General features: G+C 39.0%; 1 protein-coding gene across 3 annotated transcripts in view; it reads left to right on the top strand.

The window, feature by feature from the left end:
- LOC121368244 overlaps positions 1-23,841 on the top strand; it is a 174,830-nt gene that overhangs the window by 126,853 nt on the left and 24,136 nt on the right. For 2 of the 3 annotated variants that reach the window (XM_041492886.1, XM_041492887.1), the window contains 7 exons: positions 153-367; positions 4,118-4,234; positions 14,041-14,490; positions 16,575-16,602; positions 18,595-18,894; positions 21,095-21,271; positions 23,650-23,711. In XM_041492886.1, coding sequence (XP_041348820.1) covers positions 153-367; positions 4,118-4,234; positions 14,041-14,490; positions 16,575-16,602; positions 18,595-18,894; positions 21,095-21,271; positions 23,650-23,711 — 1,349 coding nt within the window. The remainder of the gene's footprint in view (positions 1-152; positions 368-4,117; positions 4,235-14,040; positions 14,491-16,574; positions 16,603-18,594; positions 18,895-21,094; positions 21,272-23,649; positions 23,712-23,841) is intronic. The other variant, XM_041492888.1, reaches the window with a different exon arrangement.

Consider the following 23,841-nt stretch of genomic DNA (forward strand, 5'->3'; position numbering starts at 1 on the left):
TGATTCAAGGTTTTGATGCCATTCCATTTTGCATTGTAATTGAGAATTGTTTTCAGGAATATGAGATTCCTAAGTAGAACTTAAATCATCTACTATTTGTTACATAGTCTTATTTTTGTGTTACTGGCAGATAATTTTTTCTTTATTTCCAGCAACTCCAGAAACCTCTAGCATTGTAAAACCTCAAAAACCAAAGGTGCAGGCATCATCAATTCCTACTGCAAAAGTTGAACACCATCGTCTCAGTAATATTACAATTGATGTGATGAATGTAATGAAGAATGCTAGGAAAAGCCACCCATTACAAAAGGATGCTGATCATACACACATTAAAAATGATGATGTGGTAGTGGAGGAAAACAAGAAGGTTAGTGCTGCATAATTAGCCTTGTTTCCACCATTCTATAAACCAACATAACTTTTACATACAATATCACATTATTTTAACACTTAATTAGAAAAAGGATAGTTGAAAAATCTTATTTTTTGTGAAAGCACAATGAATGTAAACAGACTTGTTACAGTTGTGAGGTTTCCAGTATACAATGATATATGTAAAAACAAAAATAAACGTTCCTCCGTCAGTTCACTGTCACAGTGTTTGGGATGGATCATCAAGCTAGGAAAGTCACAGTTGGTCCCATCACAGAAACTCCATGCTCTTCCACATCCACACTTTGGTTTGGTACAAGTCCCAACCGACTGATGGGAGCAAATCCAGATTACAGTCAACATGGTCTTGACTGAAGCAGTTACTTTCTTTCAGTGGGAAAGTGTTCTGGGTCTCTTAATATCAACCCAGGATATGACTCTGAGAAGTTGGCTTTTTCTTTGATGGGTTCAGATATTTTTGAATCCCTACATAGCTCGAGACAAACTGAACCCGATTATCTAACTTCCAGTCACATTTCACATGTCTTACATGTAGTCTCTTCATCATCTATGAGTGGATGTATCTCTGAAAGGTGCTCACCTAAATAATCAAACATAATCAGGGCTGTATATAGTCTTCAGAAGAAAGCTGGTTTCATATCAAGGTCCTAGTGTTAAAAGCAGTCCTCAGTGTAATACAACATTGGCAGCATCATTTGAGGAATGCAAGTCTGAAGGACAACATGACAGTAGTGGCTTATATAAATAGATTGGGTGGAACACACTCTAGCAGTCTTTTGCAAGTAACCATCTATCTTTATGAACTGGTTGATGCCATTCCATTAAAAATCATAGCTAGACACATTCCAGGAGTCACAAATGTATAGGTGGACTTGTTGTCCAGGCCATCAACTGCAGGCATCTCAGTGGATGCTGCATCCTGAAGCCTTTTGGTTGGTGTGCCGGAGACCGAGGACTCCAAATATGGACCTGTTTGCATTATGATTCCTTTATTTATCAACTTTTGGTGTGTGTCTTGCTAATTCCAGATCCCACAGCTCTTGAGGTTCAACAGTATTGGTGTCGCCTGTTGTTGATCACACCCATATCACCAAACTGTCTGTGGTTTCCAGATGTTCTACAACTTGCATATCCAGATCCTCTACCACTATCAGACTATTACAGGCTACTATTTCATCCCATGTCCAGATAACACCATCCAAATCTGTGCTTTTTCCAGCTACAAGTGTGGATATTATCAGCAGAGGTCTAAGGAATAAATAGTTTTCTTTGGCATCCATGGAAGCATATATGAAGGTTCATTATTCATCTGCAACTTCTGCATATAATCTTTGATGGCTATACTTCCATAGATGGTGATTAGGCAGTGTTCCTGTTGTACTCAAGGAATTCCTTGAAGCTTAAAAGATCTACTATTGCAAAGTACATTTCCATCATAGTAACCATTTGAGATCCAGCAGCTAATTTGAAGTTGGCCTTAGCTCCTAAGTTACATACTATGATAAGGCCTTTGACATAAAGACCAGATTCGACATTTCAGCCACCGAAGTGGGATGTAAATCTAAACCTTAACAATGATCCTTTATGCACTTCTGGTGACACTTTTTAGAGGCTTTGACCATGAAGGCCAACAGTTGCTAAGGTTTCAGAATTTCATGCCCTAGTCGTGGATTTTTTCGTTTCTGGCATTAAAATTTGGTGCTTTTGGGGCTGTCTTTGTGAATCCCCCTACTAGCCTACAAGCGTATGAAGATGCGAGGCTACCACCACTGTCTGCCTGTAATCTGCATGAGTTGAGAGCACTAGCAGAAATGATGTCCTTGCACTGCAACATCCCTCTTAACGACAGACTAACTGCATGTTTTTCGGCCACAGACTCAAGTTTTGCAAACCACCATTTCAGAGATGTCTCCATCAAAGATGTTGACAGTTAATTTCTATCACTTGGGACTGGTTGGTAGTGGTGACAAAAGTCGTCCTCACTGGCAATGTCGTCTCTGTTGGGAATGCTAGACTGCATCCAGAGATGTCCAACTATGCAACAGGTGAGGATTTTACCATGTGTTCTCTGCACTTTAACTAGGTTACACACTTGTTTGGGTGAGGAGTCTTGTGTCAGCAGCTAGCTAGCTGATCATGATTGCATCTAAACTATTGGTACCACTGTTTTGAAATAAAAACATCTATCGTTTATTTAGTTAATTGTTCTTGCAAATGCCACCATGATGCATGTTAGTCAGTAACATTGCTTGCATGGGCATGGCCTTGGATCATTTGGTTTGGCTGAATGTGGCTGAAATCTTCCACTTAGTGAGAACTGTTCCAGTCTATGGCATCTTGAATCTGTTTCTTCGGATGATGTTTCTCAGGGGAAAGAAAAACGTTGATGTTTGGGACCGGAACAGGAAGCAGAGGACTCACTGGAAGATATTTAGTCATTTCATTGGTTGTTAGGATGTTTCGACCAATCTATTGTAATGGGAAAAGTGCCATTTTTTTAGTGTGAAGTTAGGTTAAGTTTCATGAAAAGAGAAAACAATCCCAAGTTTTCTACATTAAAAACATATAACAAAAACTTGACTTATGAATGGACTGAATAAAAACAAGGTTTCAGCCATTATAACAAACCATTCAAACATCATCTTTTTTAAGCCGACCCAATCAGTGGCTATAGATGCAATCTACAAACTGCAGATAGTGATAATTTTGTTTAATGTTACCCAAGGTTTGCGATAACATGTAAATGACGCATGACAAGTCTTTTGTTTCCTTTAACTCGCAGTTTTGAGTCACAACTGACTCACATTTATTTTAATAAAATTGTACAAAATTCGGACTATTTTACCCTTTTTGACAGTGACTTAGAATTAGGATTACAAAAACTAAAGCACACACTAGAGAACACCGAGGTACCGACTTGTTTGTTGTCAGGCACCATTGTCTTGTTTCTCTTTGTACTTGATTAGACATCACAGGCACATTGTGTGATCAGTCAAGCTTTGTTTGTTTTTCGATTGGTTTCAATTTATTGACGCCAACAAATAGTAATTATCTTTTCAGTGTCCGCCATCAACAAATTAATTATCAATTACTTTGTATGAATGCATTTTATTGGAAGATTAAACACTTTTTCTCAGATTTCATTACCGTAAGTTGTAATATACAGTGACAAAATAATACGAATCTGATGTAGTGTGCAATTCAGAGCAGTGAACTACAAACGATTCTGAAGACTGAATTACTTTACTTGTCATAACATTTTTAATTGTTATTGTTCCTTAAAAAATGTGACAATTAATGTCATACTTTTTAATAACAGATTATTCTTGATTTTAAAATGAAAAATATGTTTTTACCTTTCCATTCCATAACTTTTTAATAAGAAACTAATTCTGTTTGCTATTGACAGCTAATATAATACATATTTTTAGTGTGATATAATTTTTTTAAATTGATTTTAGTCATTTGGGGTTTTTTATATTTATTTTTTACTTACTGTTTATTTTATTATTTTTATTTATTTATTTATTATTATCTTTTTTGTATTGTCTTTAAAAAAACAAACTGAATTAATTATTGTCTACATTGATCTAGTTTTCAATTTCATTTGTGAATATACATAGTACACATATGACTCCTTGTTTACTCCTAGTTTTAAATTCTGGCAGTCACAATCTCAGATTCGTATAGGTAATAATAATGAATGGTTTCTCTTGTGTTTCAGAACTATTACAGAGATATTAAAAAGAAAAATTTATTTACTCATAGACAGCTACCAAAACGAGGTAAAAAGATTGTGGAAGAGACTTTGTCTGCACTTGATGTCAGCAAGACTGCTGAGGTTTGTGTCATTTATTTAATTATACTAACTCTTAAAATTCAATTTCTATCTACATGTAGGTTGTTCAGAGTATTCAATATAGGAGTTGACTGGATCCATTTCCTATGCACAAAGACCAGGGTGCCAGGCAGGACAAACACCTCCGCATCCAGAGTCCCTCTGGAATTGATTCATAACCGGAACTGATTTACGGATTGACCTCATGAATGCTCACAACGTTAATGTCAGTCCAAGCACAGTTCATTGTCGTTTACAGGCATATGGACTTCATTCAAGACATCCAGCAGTACGACCGCAGTTAACTCCACGATTCAGGCAAGCCAGGATGCAGTGGTGTAGGCAGCATGGGCGATGGAATCAATGTCAGTGGTCTTCTATTCTGTTTACCAACAAAAGCAGATTCAACGAAAACATTATTAATCTTTCAATTTCAAGATGGCCACAACCTAATATATTGATGTCACAGAGAAAGTTTTGCTGATGTTTCAGTAATTGATACAATGGTGTGGGGCAGAAAAACATCAACTGGACGTACACAACTCTATATTGTGGATGGAAATTTAAATGCTGTATACTAAAGAGATGAAATCTTGGTTCCCTTTATGCATGGTGTTCCAGGATATCGGGGTGGTCCATTCTTCCAAGATGACAATACATGACCACATAGAGGGCGTATTGTTAATGCTTTCCTTCAACAACAAGGCTTCCAAAGAATTGACTGGCTTGCCTGTTCACTGGATCTGAACTCTATAGAACATGTGTGGGACGAGCTAGGCCCCAGGGTCTACAGGATTCATCCAGTTCCTTGTGATCGTCCAACCCTCCACAGAGTGGTAATCAGGGAGTGTTATGAATCTGGTTAGAAGCATGAGGTCCCACTGTCATTCTGTGATGGACACACCAGATATTGAAAGCAGAGTCGTTTATAGTTCAGCATATTGCTTGTGACTTTCAATTTGAAGGGCAGTTGTGTAATCACTTAGCATGATGCGCATGGTTGATGAAGTGATGAAATGTACTCTATTAAAACAACAAGCACTAAACAAAGTATTATTGTGTTGTAATATATTTTCTGAACCAACAAAACAGAATTGCACCCTAGCATTATTACAGTGACTCTTCAATAGTGGCACTGAATGTAGTTAGACTTAGTAAGTGATTTTAAATAACAGCAAGCCAGTTAAATGATTTTTTTGTTGGAGAGAACATCAATCGTTATTTCGGATATCACATGGCAATAACATGCATGTGTGTCTTATTGATTTAATGACATATGATTAGCTCCTCGTAGGTGATGACCTGGTCACCACAACAATGAAATACTCAAAAGTATCTGCTTTGTTACATATAAGTTAACCTGAAACTGATTGCTCTGTGACTCCAAGTTAACTGAAAGCCCAAGCACTGTAAATATATGTTTCAGTTAGAAAATATGTTAAAATTTATTTTAAAGCTGGTTGTTGTGGATATGTAAGCAATACATTGATATCTGTTAGCTACTTGATTCCTTGTTACCATTCCAATATTTATTTACATGCTCATATACCACGAAGGTTTCAAGCATGTCTGTCCTGGGCATAATCTCTGGCCTTTGCCAGTGACTAAGTCCAGGACAGAAAAGGGGGGGGGAATGAGTTTGAAGTGGGCGGAATTTGGAATACGAATTTAGTTGTGTCCAGCGACTGCGCGGACCGACTAGTAGACACCGAAAATGGGCCGTGTTCTGACTGGCTGAATTTCGATTCCTTCGGGTTTAACTAGAAAAAGCTATAGTCTACAGAGAATAACTGCACCTAACATCATGTCCGGACTAAGAATTTAAACCCAAAAATAAGTTTGACTGCTCAGCCGAAAAGGTTTTAAGGTGATTTGAGCAATTGAACGGGCGCCAAAGTAAAATGCGTTGGACTATTTATGAAAAAAATAAACATACGAATTTTGAAGCTCGATCGAAAAGTGTTTAAAGTCCAACTAAGCCCAAAAAGGAGGTTACCTGTCCTAGTTAAGTTTGACGCAGCAGGACTCATGGTGAGTTGATGGGCTGATCAGGGCAGAAGTTGGGGAGTCCTTCCATCAAAAACTGGTTGTTACGTTCAAGGGCTCCTGTGTAGATGTCCCGCAGTACCATCTTTAAGATGCGATGAATGGTCGCGTTGGGCATCGTAGGTATCAGGAGTCCTTGTCTGTACAGCCCTTCCTGCTGCGCTGTCACATAAAGTTGGTTGGAGTGGGTGGCCTCCTGGAGCTGATACTTCCCTTGTCCTGTTGGAAGTTGGCGCCAATGCTTGTCTGACCAGGGTCCCCTGAGTTGTTTGGCATCGTTGAAGTCGCCAATGACCGCTCCTCTATACTTTGCTGGGAGTTTATCACATACGAGAATCCAGTCGGGTTGGTCGGACTTCTTCGGTGAGGTAACCGATGACATCTTCCTCCTTTTGGATTCTCGCTGGATCTCCGCTGGTTTTTCAACAACAACCGGAGGTGGTGGTGGACTTTCCGGCGGGTCAATAATGACCACGTGTCCCGTGTCCATCGATGAAGGAACCTCTACAGGAGGAGCCTCCACTGTCAGTGGAGCTGACAGCTTTGGTCCCCCCTGGATGGTTCCTGGCGAGTGTTTCGGTCGAGTGGGTGGAGCCGGTGTAGCAGAATGAACCGCCCCCGGTGGTTTGGCCACCGGGTTTGGATCACCCTGCACCGTTTCCTCGTCTCGTCCTCCTCTTCGGGACAGGTGGAGCCGCCCCTGGATGGTTCCTGGCGAGTGTTTCGGTCGAGTGGGTGGAGCCGGTGTAGCAGAATGAACCGCCCCCAGTGGTTTGGCCACCGGGTTTGGATCACCCTGCACCGTTCCGCATCTCGTCCTCCTCTTCGGGACAGGTGGAGCCGCCCCTGGATGGTTCCTGGCGAGTGTTTCGGTCGAGTGGGTGGAGCCGGTGTAGCAGAATGAACCGCCCCCAGTGGTTTGGCCACCGGGTTTGGATCACCCTGCACCGTTCCGCATCTCGTCCTCCTCTTCGGGACAGGTGGAGCCGCCCCTGGATGGTTCCTGGCGAGTGTTTCGGTCGAGTGGGTGGAGCCGGTGTAGCAGAATGAACCGCCCCCAGTGGTTTGGCCACCGGGTTTGGATCACCCTGCACCGTTCCGCATCTCGTCCTCCTCTTCGGGACAGGTGGAGCCGCCCCTGGATGGTTCCTGGCGAGTGCTTCGGTCGAGTGGGTGGAGCCGGTGTAGCAGAATGAACCGCCCCCAGTGGTTTGGCCACCGGGTTTGGATCACCCTGCACCGTTCCGCATCTCGTCCTCCTCTTCGGGACAGGTGGAGCCGCCCCTGGATGGTTCCTGGCGAGTGCTTCGGTCGAGTGGGTGGAGCCGGTGTAGCAGAATGAACCGCCCCCAGTGGTTTGGCCACCGGGTTTGGATCACCCTGCACCGTTCCGCATCTCGTCCTCCTCTTCGGGACAGGTGGAGCCGCCCCTGGATGGTTCCTGGCGAGTGCTTCGGTCGAGTGGGTGGAGCCGGTGTAGCAGAATGAACCGCCCCCAGTGGTTTGGCCACCGGGTTTGGATCACCCTGCACCGTTCCGCATCTCGTCCTCCTCTTCGGGACAGGTGGAGCCGCCCCTGGATGGTTCCTGGCGAGTGCTTCGGTCGAGTGGGTGGAGCCGGTGTAGCAGAATGAACCGCCCCCGGTGGTTTGGCCACCGGGTTTGGATCACCCTGCACCGTTCCGCATCTCGTCCTCCTCTTCGGGACAGGTGGAGCCGCCCCTGGATGGTTCCTGGCGAGTGTTTCGGTCGAGTGGGTGTAGCAGAATGAACCGCCCCCGGTGGTTTGGCCACCGGGTTTGGATCACCCTGCATCGTTCCGCATCTCGTCCTCCTCTTCGGGACAGGTGGAGCCGCCCCTGGCGGTTGAGCCGCCAAGTTAGGCTCCCCCTGTGTAGTCTTAGGTCGCCTCCTCCGTCTTCTACTGGTTGCGCGTCGCTTCGTCTCGCTGCCGTAGTGTAGTGTCACGGTCGCTGAGTCTCCATTGTGCTCGATTCTATACTTGGCCAAAGGCCCAAGCGATCGCAGCACAGCCCCTAGGGTGGGGGGGGAGAGAAATCGCCACGTTCTCAGAACACAACCTCATCGTTCGAGAGAAACTGGAGAAAAAACTTCCTTGTTACAGATCATTTGATCAATACTTCATATAAAGTATTAATTTCATCATATACAATGTACTTGATTTCTTGTTACAGATCATTTGATCGATACACAATGTAACAGAAATTTTCAAAATTCTTAGTTATGTGAGTTTTTGTGTTGAGTATGTTTACATGTAGTTAAAGTGTACCAATTATAAGAATGTCATTACTTCTTCTAGTGTTAGTTTTAGTCACAGAATCTCACTTTCACTATTTTTAGGAAATGTTTTACAAATTTATGAGATTTTTCGCTCCAAAGACATATTGATGGATTTTTTAAATGGCATTTATTAACACAAATATTACATAGATAATCTGCATGTTGTACTATACAGGTATAAATCAACAACAAAGATTACAAATCACAAACGAAAAGTTTTTTGTACTTTTCGTCGATGACATGATGAGTCATCACATACTAACCCTCACAGATAGTCACCCATCATTTTGCAGTCCCATTTCCCTTCATATCTTCTTTCCATAGTTGATATATCTTGGTGAAATCTTCCCTCACTGATGTGACCCATATTTTCACTGAAAAAATGTAGGTGAGAATGGAGTAAATGCAATTTCAAAGACATCCAGCATCCAAGTCTTTATCAGCTTTTCTATTAACTGTTCATAAGTCCCACTTTTGTTGTTTCAAAGGAAATTTTCAACCACTTCTCTAAACGACCTACAAGCATTTCGTTCCTTTGATGTAATTTTTTCTTAAAATTCTTGTGATTGAAGCATCTTGCAAACATCTGGTTTGGTAAAAATACCACCTTCGATTTTTGCTTTTGACAGATGTGGAAACATGTAGGAAATGTATTTGAAAGCTTCGCCTTCTTTGTTCAGTGCTTTCACAAACTGTTAGATAAGCCCAAGCTTGTTATGCAGTGGAGGCATAAGGACTTTCTCTGATTCTACCAAGGGCTGGTACTTCACATTCTGTGTGCATGGAATAAAGTGTTCTCTTTGAGGCCAGTGTCTTTTGCAGTAGTGTTGAGCTGTAGCACGACTGTCCCTCAGGCAAAGAAAGTAAGAATGTTTTGTTGTGCAGAAGAACACATTTGAGACATCAGGAGGAACTGTCTATGAAGAGACGCCAATCATTTGGTTCATGACCAATACCCAGTTCTTGAAACAAGTTTTTAATGTCATTACAGAAACATAAATCATCTTTCACCGAAAAATATTTTGAGAACCTTTCATGTCTTTTCCTAGCAGCTGTAGTTCGACAACTGTTGTCCAAAAGGTTCCACTCCATCAGTCTTAATGTTTGAAGCTCTGCATTAGACTTTGTCAGCCCGAGATCTCGAATCAAATCATCCAGTTCCTGCTGGTTTGGAAAGTGTGGTTGCTTCTTTTCTTCGTCAGTATGACCAACGTAAGGTTCTTCAGATTCAGATTCAAAATTTTAACCTTCACTCTCCAAATCTTTAGCAAGTGGTTTCGGGACAGACAGTTCTTCAGAGTGTGGAACTGGAGCAATAGATGATGGAATATCTGGATATGTGATATCATGTCGATTTTTCGTTTTCTTAAATGTTGATATATCCACCATACAGAAGTAGCAGTCATTTACATGGTTCTGTTGTTGTCTCCATATTTGGGGTATGGCAAAGGGCATTGAGGGGCGGTCACCTCGCATCCATCCCTCCAAATTCGATCAACATATACCACAAACTACAAACTACATGTGGAGCCCATGATTTGTCTTGATCCCCAATCTTCATGCCAAAGTATAATTCATAAGCTGTGCAAATTTCGTAGATACTTTGATTCCATGTTTTGCCTGCCATGGGCCAAGGTAGAATCTACAAATGTAACAAAATGAATCATCAGAATGTAAGCAGCTTTGGGATGAAGACATTGTGCACCTGAAAAATACTAAGTTGACCTATGCACGTATAGGCCTATACAATGTATACTGAACAAAAAAAGAAACTTCCGATTTGTACATATAGTATTTGTTGTGTTAAAGAATTCATTGTGTAATGAAATTATATAGGTAGTATTAGCCTTAAGCTGTATTATCAGGATTCATGAATTTTATCAATTATTTTTGCACTGTTAATCGTTGACAACGTGAAATTCAATTTGCACGTGCATGCATGGTTCGACATGTCCCGTGTAGTATTCAGTCAATTTGTTTTACTTGTCTTACTGACATTGTTGTCAAGTGAACGAAAACGTTTTTTACATTGTAGGTTTTTTAGTGTGCCAAGAATACCCAATAATTTACGCGAATGGGCGATTGGCATGCTTGATGCTGGCATGTCGACAGAAGACGTTGCAAGGCATGTTGGGAGTTCTAGTCGAGCCATACGAAATCTTCGCGTAAGATTTCGAACAACAGGAAGCACCAACGACTTGCCACGTCGTGGACGTCCGCGTGTTACAATGCGTGGTCAAGACCGCTATATCATGAACACGCATTTGCGCAATCGATTCCAAACTGCCACTGCTACTGCTGCTAACACACCTGGGTTTCATAATAACCGAATCAGTGGGCAAACTGTTCGTAATCGTCTGCGGGAGAACGGTTTACATGCACGACGTCCTTACGTCGGATGTGTTTTAATGCAACGTCATCGTCTAAATCGCCTTAATTGGGCACGTGTACACACTCGTTGGATACGGCGACGCTGGAATACCGATCTTTTTTCGGATGAATCCAGATTTTCTTTACAACGTAGTGGTGGCAGGGTGCGCGTCTACCGTAGGAGAAATGAACGCTATGCTGACTGTTGTATTCTTGAACGAGATCGTTTCAGGGGTGGGGGTTGTGTCATGGTCTGGGCAGCCATTGCCCATGGTTATCATTCACCACTAGTCGTCATTGATGGCAATTTAAATGCTCAACGTTACCGCGATGACATTCTCGCTCATCACGTCATTCCTCTGTTCCATAACAACGCCAACATCTCGATTTTTCAGCATGATAATGCCACCTCTCATACAGCTAGAGACACTGTAAATTTTCTTAGGACAAATAACATTGATTTCAGTGATGACTGGCCCGCTAAAAGTCCTGATCTCAACCCCATCGAGCATGTCTGGGATAGTCTGGACAGACGATTGAGGCGTCGTCCCAACCCACCCCACCTGCTAACGTCAATGAACTTCGTCAAGCACTCATTCAGGAATGGAACAATATTCCACTGGCAGAAATCAACACTTTAGTCAATTCTATGCACCTGCGATGCACTGCAGTGGTCAATTCAAGAGGTGGTCATACCTGTTATTAAGTGGGTGTTTGTTTTTTTAACCCCTACCACACACTTGGTCAAAATTTCTCCCAGTTTCTGTTAACCTATGGCCATGATTTTTGCACCAAACGTTGCATCATGGAACACTCTTTAAATGCATATATAACAATTATTCCCCCGGTTTGTTTTCATCAAGTTATGTTCAAGCAAAGTTAGCGGAAGTTTCTTATTTTGTTCAGTATATATACACCATCTGGGGGCAGCACTAGAACATTCTAGAAAGCACTGGAACATTCTAGAAAGTACTGGAACATTCTAGAAAGAACTAAAACATAGCAGCCATTGGAAGATTCTAGAAAGTACCAAAACTAGAAAGCATTAGCTCCTAAAGGTACTGGAATATTCGAAGCTTGGAATTTCAATAATGTGGAATATTTTTCTAAAACCTGACATATAATACAAATTAATGCCAAATGTATGCTTAATCTAACAAAACTGAATGGTAAATGCAAAAATATCAACATAATAAAATGTTTGTTACATTTCAGTCTATTAATTTCATCCAGGCATTAATGTGTAGGTTTACTAATTCCAAAAAATCTCTTTAAGTAGTTACTAAAGTTTTTTTAATTATGAAAGGTCAATATATGTTTCTAAATATGTTTCCCTGGGTAGTAGAAGATACATGTAGGAAATATTAGATTCCAAATGTCGTCTAAGCATCAGTGATCTTACAAGTTGTCTCATTTCGTATCATATATGTTAGAGACTTTAACATAACTGATCATTACCTGTTGCCATGCTTCATTGCTCATTTGTTTTGTTGGACTTTTTTTATCCCCTAGTGATGAGTCATCAAGGGGATATAGCATCTTAACCGTGCATATGTAGTTATGTGTACATCCATCTTAACCGTGCGTATGTAGTCGTGCGTACATCCATCTTAACCGTGCGTATGTAGTCGTGCGTACATCCATCTTAACCGTGCGTATGTAGTCGTGTGTACATCCATCTTAACCGTGCGTATGTAGTCGTGCGTACATCCATCTTAACCGTGCGTATGTAGTCGTGCGTACATCCATCTTAACCGTGCATATGTAGTCGTGTGTACATCCATCTTAACCGTGCGTATGTAGTCGTGCGTACATCCATCTTAACCGTGCGTATGTAGTCGTGCGTACATCCATCTTAACCGTGCGTATGTAGCCATGCGTACATCCATCTTAACCGTGCGTATGTAGTCATGCGTACATCCATCTTAACCGTGCGTATGTAGTCATGCGTACATCCATCTTAACCGTGCGTATGTAGTCATGTGTACATCCAATTGTCATCAAACTTGGGGTGGGATTTAGCTCAGTCGGTTGAGTGCTTGCTTGCTCGCTCCAACCACCTTGGTAGATCCATTCAACTGATTGATGTTTTTCTTGTTCCAACCAGTGCACCACAACTGGTCAAAGACCGTGGTATGTGCTTTCCTATCTGTGAAAAAGTGCATATAAGAGATCCCTTGCTGCTAATGGAAAAATGTAGCGGGTTTTCTCTGATGACTATGAGTCAGAATTAACAAATGTTTGACATTCAATAGTCAATGATTAATCAATCAAATTTAGAGTTCGCCTCTTAATTTGCATCAAAGGTCAAGAAAAGAATACGATCATGAAATTGTGAGGGGATTTGCAGTGTTTCCAATACCTTGTTATTATTTAAAGTGTTTGGGTTTGTTTACTTGCCCTTACGTACACATGGCTAAATTAATAATATGGGAACCCAAATTGAAAACATTTCTGGTCACATGCCATAAACCCTGTTATTCACACACAGATACAAGTTGTGTGCCATTTTATTTGAACATACATGTAGTGTTCAAAATGATGACATCACCGCTCTACAGACTTCATTTCTCATCTGACTTTCATCAACCTTTACATACATGTATAGGAATAGATCGGGCCAAATCATGTATCTTGAACTAGTTTGCGTTTTGCCTCTGCTTCAAAGATAAAGGTCACTTGCTAAAAATAGACTTATGACTGATTCTGTTTCATTATGCTGTCTCAAAAGTCTTGATCTCATATTTATAATTCTGGATTAATGTCATGCATATGCCATCTTGTAGTAATGACATACATGTATGCATAAATTTGGCATAAGTATTATTGCTAAACGGCAAGGGGATTTGCAGTGTTTACAATGTCTTGTTGATTATTGGTCATACATGATTGTTACTAGGTTTGCAGTCACTAAATGCACTACTTTCATCAAATTTGACATTTTTTACGAGACACATTAAAAATTATAAATTAATATATGTAGCAATAGTTTTCTATCCTGACGTATATAGTGCTCATTATTACAGATGTTATAGAAAGAACACATCCAAGGATTATATGTGAATAATAATCACATTGTTTTCATTCATTAGGGTGTTAAGCAGGAATTAACAGCTGAAATGGGTGATACTAAAACCAGAACTGCTGTGAGCTCAGAGATGCCTCTGACATTGGAGGACAGAGAAAAGGAAGCTGTTAGTGCAATATCGGCACAGCAAATGGATTGGGAAATGGAGACACCAAACCTTCCTGTTGTGGCAGAAAAGAGTGAAAACAAAACAAAACATGCTTCAGCTAGTGTTGCCACATCATCAAGTGAGGAACTGAGAGTCGGCTCTGTGACTCGTGTGTGTGAAGTAGAACAACACGCAGGCGCAACTCGAGTGTGTGAGGTAGAACAACATGCAGGTGCAACTCGTGTGTGTGAGGTAGAACAACATGCAGGTGCGACTCGTGTGTGTGAGGTAGAACAACACACAGGTGCGACTCGTGTGTGTGAGGTAGAACCACACCCAGGTGTGACATCTGTCATACACCACCAGGTAATTGCCTTGTCTGCAAACTAAAGCACACGTTCAACATGCAACATGTAGCTGCAGGCCCGGACAGTCCTACCAGTCCTCCATTATTCTGGAGGAATCTCTTCCTATTGGATCAAATCGCATTAAGTCATAATTTTCTAAACATAAATGAACAGTTTCAAACCACTGTGATTCTGTATTGACAATGAGCTAGTGTTACTGTGTGTAGTTAAATATAAAACTTGACGTGGCCAAATTAATGTAACACCTCTTAACTTGTAAAATGTTTTTATGCATGCTATATACTTTAGGCTATCTAATGCGACTATCACATGCATTGTTTTGCTCATTGTTGATACACCCACGTTAAAACAATGAGTGTTATAGTAGTTGAAAGAACTCTTTCATGATCATGTCATGATCATTGTAAACTAATTTTATTCAGTGTATGTTTAACTGCAATTTGTATAAATACTGCATGTTCATTTCCTGCTGATTGTGAAGCGTGACCTATATTCACACTGACAGCTTCAGATAGCCTACTTGTCTTTTGGCCTTGAACTAGCATGTATGTGTATTGAACTTAATTTAATTTACAAGCATTGTTGGTCAGTTTTTATTACTTTGATTCAAAGACTATTCAAAGTTAGAATAACAAAGTACAGATCTTTGCTTTCATACATGTTGAACGCCTGCCATTAAAATTAATAAACGTAATGATTAAAATAAGCAAACATTACGCGGTATTCTGGATGACATGTACCATTTCTCGTTACCCGTCACGAGATCATGAATTGAATATTTGGTATTATTAATAATTATGTTTGAGGTGTGAGATAGATTATGTAACCATTTGTTCCCTTTAGAAGACAGAAAGTTGCCACTTACAAATTTTATTAGCAATTTTTTTTTAAAGACATTAAATTAGCCAGTAATTTGGCTGTCGACAGCACAAGCTCTGGATGGTAAGCCTTAGTGTAACACCATTACCCTTGAATAACCAGAATTAATATGACACTATAATATATTAATATGACACTATGAGATATTTGGGGCGGGACATAGCCCAGTGGTAAAGCACTCGCTCAATGCGCAGTCGGTCTGGGATCGATCCCTGTTGGTGGGCCCATTGGGCTATTTCTCGTTCCAGCCAGTGCACCACGACTGTGGGATGGTGCATATAAAAGATCCCTTGGTGCTAATTGAAAAGAGTAGCCCATGAAGTGGCGACAGCAGGTTTCCTTTCTCAGTATCTGTGTGGTCCTTAACCATATGTCTGATGCCATATAACCGTAAATAAAATGTGTTGAGTGCATCGTTAAATAAAACATTTCTTTCTTTTTCTTTTTCTATGAGATATTTAACTTAGACAGTCGAGAAGAAAGTGCCATATAAATCTTAATTAGCGTCGCCATGTACAAGACAGATAGACAGCTGAACGAAAACAGATGAACCATCAACATTGCCAATTTTGGCATATTAGCCATCACTACATGTACATACACTAAGGCAGCTTCTAGCCAGCCCTCTGCTTAGCACACCAGACAGCGTAAGGTTGACACTCTGGGGAAGCTCTCCCTATGGAGAACTGAGATAGACACACAAGTGCGAAGCTGACCAGACTAATGTAATCAGTAATATTTTAATAAATCTTTTTATAACCAAAGTAATTCTTGTTATATACATCAGAGGTGCTACAGGTATGATTTGGTGCCATAGTGAATCAAGGAAGTACTCACAACGCGTCCAGTTCTAGCCACGTTAGATAATAAACCAGACCACGATAGATATAATCACGAGCACCTAACACTGTAGGGCTGGTACATTAGTAAGGTCAGTGTTAGGATTGCATGGGCACATGATAATAATCCACTGGTGTTCCAAACAAACATGCTAAGCATGATGTGTGTACCTTAATTCACAGCCGTTCATACCAATTAAGAAACTCATTACTGCAATTCAGATAAAATACTTGCTACATTACCCGTTAATTGATAATTAACATTTATTAGATAAAGTATTTGCTATATTGCCTGTTACTTGATAATTGACATTGTAGTTTATTCTGAAAGAATGTTCTTATTCTACCTTTTTTTATTTTACAGGAGCTGCAAGGAGAAAGAAACAAAACAGGTAAAAATTTATTGTATTTTATATTGCTTGGTTATATAATAAACATTTTACATAATGACACTTATTATACATGTATAATATTAAATTAAGCTCATTGGTACATATTTCTTTTTATACTCTCATGCAAAGAACACATGTAATTGGTGTGAAAGTAACTAGGACAAAGGTTACGGTTACATACTAAAATAGCTTGATTTTAAACATACAAAGAGCTAGGATTCATTCATAGGATTGCTTTACAGATCAGTAGGCTCAAGATATTTGATAGTAAAGTAAGCAAAATTAAATTATTAAGTAACTCGCTTTATCAGACTAACTCTGATTAGGCCTCAGATCGTGCCTAAGCGTTGAAGACTTATATTGTTTACTTTTAATGTTAATCAAATTAGTTTTAGTTTGGAAGTCTTTTCTAGTCCTCCAATAAGTTAAAGATTGAATGCATCATAATAATTATTACTATTCCTGGCACTGGACCACAGAGACTGTTCATTCACTGGTCTCGTTGATTTGAAATATTCATGTAGTTTACTTGGGTTATGGATCCAGTTGCAATGTTTTAATTACTTTTTATTTTTTATTTTCCTTTCCATAGTTTTAACTTTGTTCCTGTTGTACAATTAACTGGACGATTGGTTAATTACAGTGTCTTAAGATTGTATATCAGTTTGTACACTCCATATGTCTTAAACTCTAGTTTGGACAAGATGGTTTAAGAGAATTTCATTTGTCTTTGGTTTTGGATGGTCACAACTGGTGTTGGATGATTTGAGGGAATCGATTGGTCTGTCCACCAGTATCTGTTGAAGCCATCCATTTAAAGCCACCATTTCCAGACTTGGTAATGTTCATTGGAAGTGTGTGGTGGTCATTTGGGAGACAGGGTTCTAAATCTCAACATTTTACAGGTCTATCTATGAACATTTTAAAGGTCTGCATATCAGCATTTGGGAATTAGAAGCTTCACACATCTTTTTTTAAAGGTTATATTTAACAGCTGATGGTTGCATACATGTATATCAACAATTGGGGAGGTATGATGCCCACATTTCTTGGTCACTAGGCATTGCAGATCCTAGAGTTGATGGATCAATGGGGGTGCTGTACTTACATCAAGCCCTCAGTTCAGTCAGTCTCAGGTAGAGAACCATGGTGCTCAGGATGATCTAGTTACATGTATGAGGCATTTCTGCACATGCATTTGTTTGCAACATGTTTGAACAACCAGTTGCCCAATTTGTGCTCCATTTGTTTTGACAAGGTTTTCACAAATGCATTGCAAAACCTTATAAAGTGCTGCGCTTGGCACCATGCAGGTAGGATGGAACAGTTTTGGTTTCCTTGGCTATTTGCACTGCTGGTGAAAATCATGTCAGGTTGCTTGACCTTTGGACATTACTCAGATCAGCTGAAATTCAGTGTTGTATACCACCAGCCTCTGCATGGAGGTGTTCAGGCTTCATGCATATGGAGACTGTCCAGCATTTCCTGCAAGGCAGAGGAATTTCAGGAGAGGTTGCCTAGTATAATGCTGGCTATCACCACTGATTTTATTATCAATTAATGGGCCTCACAGATTGATTACTAAATTGATTGAAGTATTTTTTAATATGGAAAATATCAACTGTTCTTTTTTCTTAATAGATTTTGTGTTTTATTGTTTTCATATTTATTAGTTTTTGTCATCATTTGTGTGTGTGTGTTTGTGTTTGTGTGTGTGTGTCTGTGTCTCTGTGTGTGTGTGTGTGTGTGTGTGTGTGTGTGTGTGTGTGTGTGATTAAAATACAGTAACTGTAATCTAAAATTCTTCATTCCTCAATATAGCCATCACTATTCATTTGATAAATGTCATTTAATCAAATGTCTTATATACTATATGCATGTAATTTGTTTCTGCTGTGTAAGGTTGGCATGTTTTGTATTTGGAAAATGGATATAAAACGATCAAATATAAATCTGACTTAATTATTATCCAGCAGTTTTTTTGCATGTTAGATGAAGAATATGCAGAGGATGCAATGGTTACTGCTGCCATGATCACAGATCTTAATCAGCCTGCTTTCCGGCAGCACGATTATGGGATTCAAGGTCTTTCGTTAGTGTCGACTCGGTCTACGTGTATGTCCTTATCCAAAATGGCTACACTTGGGTCTGCAGATTTACCAATAAAGCCAAGGCCATCCTTTCTTCAGACAGCACAACAAGAGAGCACTTCAGAGCAATGGACTAACACAAAGAAAAGATCTGTTACAATTCAAGTTGTTCTACCAATGAGTGGTGAAGATTACCAGTCTTGTAATAGTTTGCACAACTTCTCATTTACTGCTCTGGTGTGCAGTGCATATACTCATAACACATGACACTGATTGGCAGTGGGGTTGTTTATATATATAATCTGTGTTTGTAATTGGTCTTTTTTATCTTTTAATGTTGTTTTCTGCATAAAGTTTAGTTTATATTAATAAACATGTCATTTAATCAAATGTCTTACCGGGTATATACTATATGCATGTAATTTGTTTCTGCTGTGTACACTAACTTTAGCTCCTTTGTATTTTGCTAATGCTTCGTTCAGTCTGGCCCTTGCTGCTTGTTGATGCTGGGTCTTCATCTTGATGCTGGCTAAAAGAATATAAACAAAAATTTATAAACATATTGCATATATATATATATATATAGCCAGCCATTAATTACCCAGTACATACACATGTACATGTATGTGCATTGTTTCACTGATGTATCTGAGTTTTGTTTGCCTTTAATAGTATTTACAACACTTTACCTTATTTACAGTAATACTGTAATACATCGGTGATGTAGTCGTTGAGGCTAGGTACTGGGTTTGCATCCCGGTTCCGGCTCCCACCATACATTGACACAACTATACATCGACTTCTCTCTAACTAACACATCGACTTCTCTCTAACTAACACATCGACTTCTCTCTAACTAACACATCGACTTCTCTCTAACTAACAACTAATCATTAAGCTTGAACCATAATTGGATATAAATGAATTAATATTTTAAATATTACAATGATTTTTAAAAACTAAACTGAAACATTATTTAAAAAGTATAGATCTAATGCCCAATATTGAAGGTTTTGTTCATTCTAGTCTGTCATTAAACCTTTTATTCATTTGTTCATTTGCAAAAAAATGAATTATAATGGGGATGCCCATAACCACATTAATGTAGTCAGTTCAAGGTGATACAAACGTTTACTTTTTGCTATACATGTGTCTTAGTGATCTCCGTTTGCTAGTGAATAAGCTGCTGAACAATCAAGATGATGACAGTGGTTAAAATCACATCAAAGCTGGCTGACACTTTCATTCATCTTTCTCATCTATCACCTTCTGCCTGTCATTCTCATTATCTTAATATAAAAAAACTTTTCAGTTTCTCCCACAATTTCAATCTATTTCGACACTTTCTGTCACTTTCGTCCGACTCTGTCTTCTGAGCTGTCCATACCATTACCATTACCGGCCTCGGTGGCGTCGTGGCAGGCCATCGGTCTACAGGCTGGTAGGTACTGGGTTCGGATCCCAGTCGAGGCATGGGATTTTTAATCGAGATACCGACTCCAAACCCTGAGTGAGTGCTCCGCAAGGCTCAATCGGTAGGTGTAAACCACTTGCACCGACCAGTGATCCATAACTGGTTCAACAAAGGCCATGGTTTGTGCTATCCTGCCTGTGGGAAGCACAAATAAAAGATCCCTTGCTGCCTGTCGTAAAAAGAGTAGCCTATGTGGTGACAGCAGGTTTCCTCTAAAAACAGTGTCAGAATGACCATATATTTGACGTCCAATAGCCGATGATAAGATAAAAAATCAATGTGCTCTAGCGGCGTCGTTAAATAAAACAAACTTTACTTTTTACTTTTCCTCCATGGGTGCAGTCTCTGTATACTTCCCTGTACCCACCTGGCGTCCTCATCCTCTGCCGCTAATAAAGCTGGTCTGATCCACGGCACTATATAACTAACGCCTGCCGGTAATGGGGGAGTATAGTAGGTGGTTACAAGTGCCTCTTAACAATGCCAGAAGTAACTACTGAACACTCTCCGAAGTAGTCAGACTAAACCCACAGCTAAAGCTGATGGGAAATGACAGGTGTGTGGGATGAACAGCCACAAGAGACAAGCACATGTCACAGCTGGATAGACAAGAAATGGAATGTGGAGATGAACAGCGAAAGAAGTTGAAAGATAGGAGGAGTTGCCAGATCGGGAAGAAATGAGATGGAAGTCAAAGGAGAGAAAGGAAAGGGGGCAGTAGGATAAAAATATATATATATATATATATATATATATATATATATATATATATATATATATATACACAGTCAAACTTCGTTATCTCGACATCTGTAAACTCGAATACCAAACATATCTACTTCAAATTATAGTAAACTTCAAATTATATTTTTACTATACATACCCTTACAGTTAAAAAGTACATTTTAAATAATTCTGTTACTTACAGATGGAAGTCCGAGATTACAGATGGGTGATGGTGACTTTCAGTCAGCATCGGAGCAAAAAGTAACTGAAGACAAGTCTGTTTCCCACATATATGTAGAAAAGCATCGTAGTGATACAGAGAGAAAGGTGGAAAAACAGCGCCCAGTGTCTTCCTTTGTAGACAGGGGCAACAATGAAAGTAATTCATATCAATGTCTATTAATTTTGATAAACTTAACCTCTGGTTTTTAGATATGACAGCACAATGGTTTAATGCTTTAATTATGCATACTTATTAATATTATACAGGCTAGGGTTCAAAATGATATAAGTGAACATTCAAAAGGTTAAATAACATTAGTGTTTTTGTTGTAGAATAATGAACTAAACATATTTTAAAACCGGACCTAATGCATTGGCCTAAGATGTCCCAGTTTTTAAAATTATTTATCAATGCTGCCTAAAATGTCACAGTTGGTAAACATACATTGTGGTAGAGAACTATGTAGTGGCATTACGAACTTCTATTACTCAAACTAACCACATACCTAGCAGACCTAAATATGAAGTAAATGTTCATAAATCAAATCTGTATAATGACCAAAACATTTGGTAATTCTTCTTTTGAGTTGTAAAAATTGTATCTTTAATTTTGAATTGTATGCCAATAATAATAATAAAAATCAACCAAATAATTTAATTTTTTAATTAAAATATCAAAAGAGGGTGTCCGACAGGATAATGTGTGTTATATGACACCTTGAATTTGCCTCCTGTTTTTATGGATACTTGACATAGACAATCTATGTACATGTACGTACAATGTTTAGCCAAGCGGTGGTAGCACACAGTCATTTTGATATTAAATGTGGTGTCAAATAATTTGTAGTCCTGTATAAAAGAGAACATTCTGCAATTTGTAACTTTGAGAATGCACCTTTAATCTCCTTTTGCATAGTAGTCAAAGCTGTGGTCTAAATGAAGTTGGCATAGCTACAGTTGAGACACCTTAAATTGCACAAATGAAGACATGCTTGCAGCAAGCTTCCACAAGTGAAGACATGCTTTTATTACCCATATGGACTCAAATATACGGGGTAATATTTTTTCAATCTCTGCACAGTGTGCAGATTGCTTCTACAGTCACTGATTGGCTGGCTTAAAAATCACAACGTTTGGTTGCTTGCTTGCCATGGCCGGAACTTCACTTTCATTCATATAATGTTTCCATTCATGAGTCAGATTACACATACATTATGTGATCTACAAAGATTTACAAAGCCAAATGGACTCATTGTTTCGTAAACATGAAATGGTATATTTTCATAAGCAGCGGCTTTAGTAATATATAAAAATAATTATTTTCAAATGCAAATACAGTTGTATTATTCTGTACTGTAAATATTTGGCTGTAAAAAGAACGCCGTTATACTTTGACGTCACTTACATTACGTCATGTCATGCGCGTAAGATTATATGACGTAATGGCTGATGGCTTTGTTGTAGACTGCCGAGTAATTTTTACATTAAAAATCAGTTAAAATTGACAATGGGTAATAAAGAGAATAACCAACTCGCTACGAGGAGTTACGAATTATCTGTCCCTCGTGAATGAATGTTGTAAAACCTTTGCCAAAGGCTCGGGTTTACAACATTCATTCACTCAGGACAGATAATTCATAATTCCTCATAGCTAGTTAGTTATTCTCTAAGTAGAAATCTTGCATAGTTGAAGATATGCATGCAGATATCATTTCTACAGGCCTATAAAAATTATATTACACTCGATCATAACATGACTTGTTTGTGAATCAGAGGGCTGTGTTTCCAAGTGTTACGTTGTTGTTTTTTGTATGTGTTTGGTCTAGCGTTACAGAGCTTTATGTGGAAAAGGGTGTCTAATTTTGATAAAAATAGCATTACATAATATTTGGTGCTTCTCTTTGGGTAGGTGTGGAAGGTCCATTAGAAGTGAGGAGATGGGATTGGGTAATAAAGTGTATTATTATTAATATTTTTTCTTTTTATTATTATTTTTAAATTATTGTAAATACTTCCAAAATGTATTATGTTTGGTTGTTCAGCCACTGTTCCCAATGAATTTGTTAAATCCTGTGAGAAGTAATGAATTTGATAAATCCTGTGAGAAGTAATGAATTTGATAAATCCTGTGAGAAGTAATGAATTTTTTTAAAATAACTGAATATGTTTTGGATTTAGTTTTTTTCCTGTTCATTTGGAACACATATAATTTTCTTTGCACATCTCCAAACTAATATTTCACTTATAGAAACGAGAAAAATATCCAACTCCAGTTAACTTATACCACAGATAAATCACTACATGATATCTCTCGAGATCTACATTGTAGCTTAACGTTTACACAGGTAGTTCTGCTGTAATTGAGATTTATCATAAAAAACTATTAAAGCTTTTTATTTATTTTTCAGTTAAGAATGAATGTGTGACAATATAATTCATATAACACCATGACTTTTACTTTGTGCCAAAATTGCAAATCATAATATATTTTACAGTAGTACAATGTGGTTTCTTTCTTTTTTTTCTTTTTTTTAGTTATGGGGAGACTCAGAGAGCAACGGCCTCACACTGCAGCCCAGTATCAGTTCAATAAAGAGGTATTATTTGTTTTGTTTTCACATGTTAAAGGGGCTGTTTCACTCTTGCATAATGGTTGCTTCGAACCAAAAATATTAATTTTTGTTTCAAAGTGCATTTAATTCTCTTTTTTTTCTTCTTAATGAAACC

The sequence above is a fragment of the Gigantopelta aegis genome, chromosome 3 (assembly GCF_016097555.1).
Source record: "Gigantopelta aegis isolate Gae_Host chromosome 3, Gae_host_genome, whole genome shotgun sequence".
Taxonomy (NCBI): Eukaryota; Metazoa; Mollusca; class Gastropoda; order Neomphalida; family Peltospiridae; genus Gigantopelta; species Gigantopelta aegis.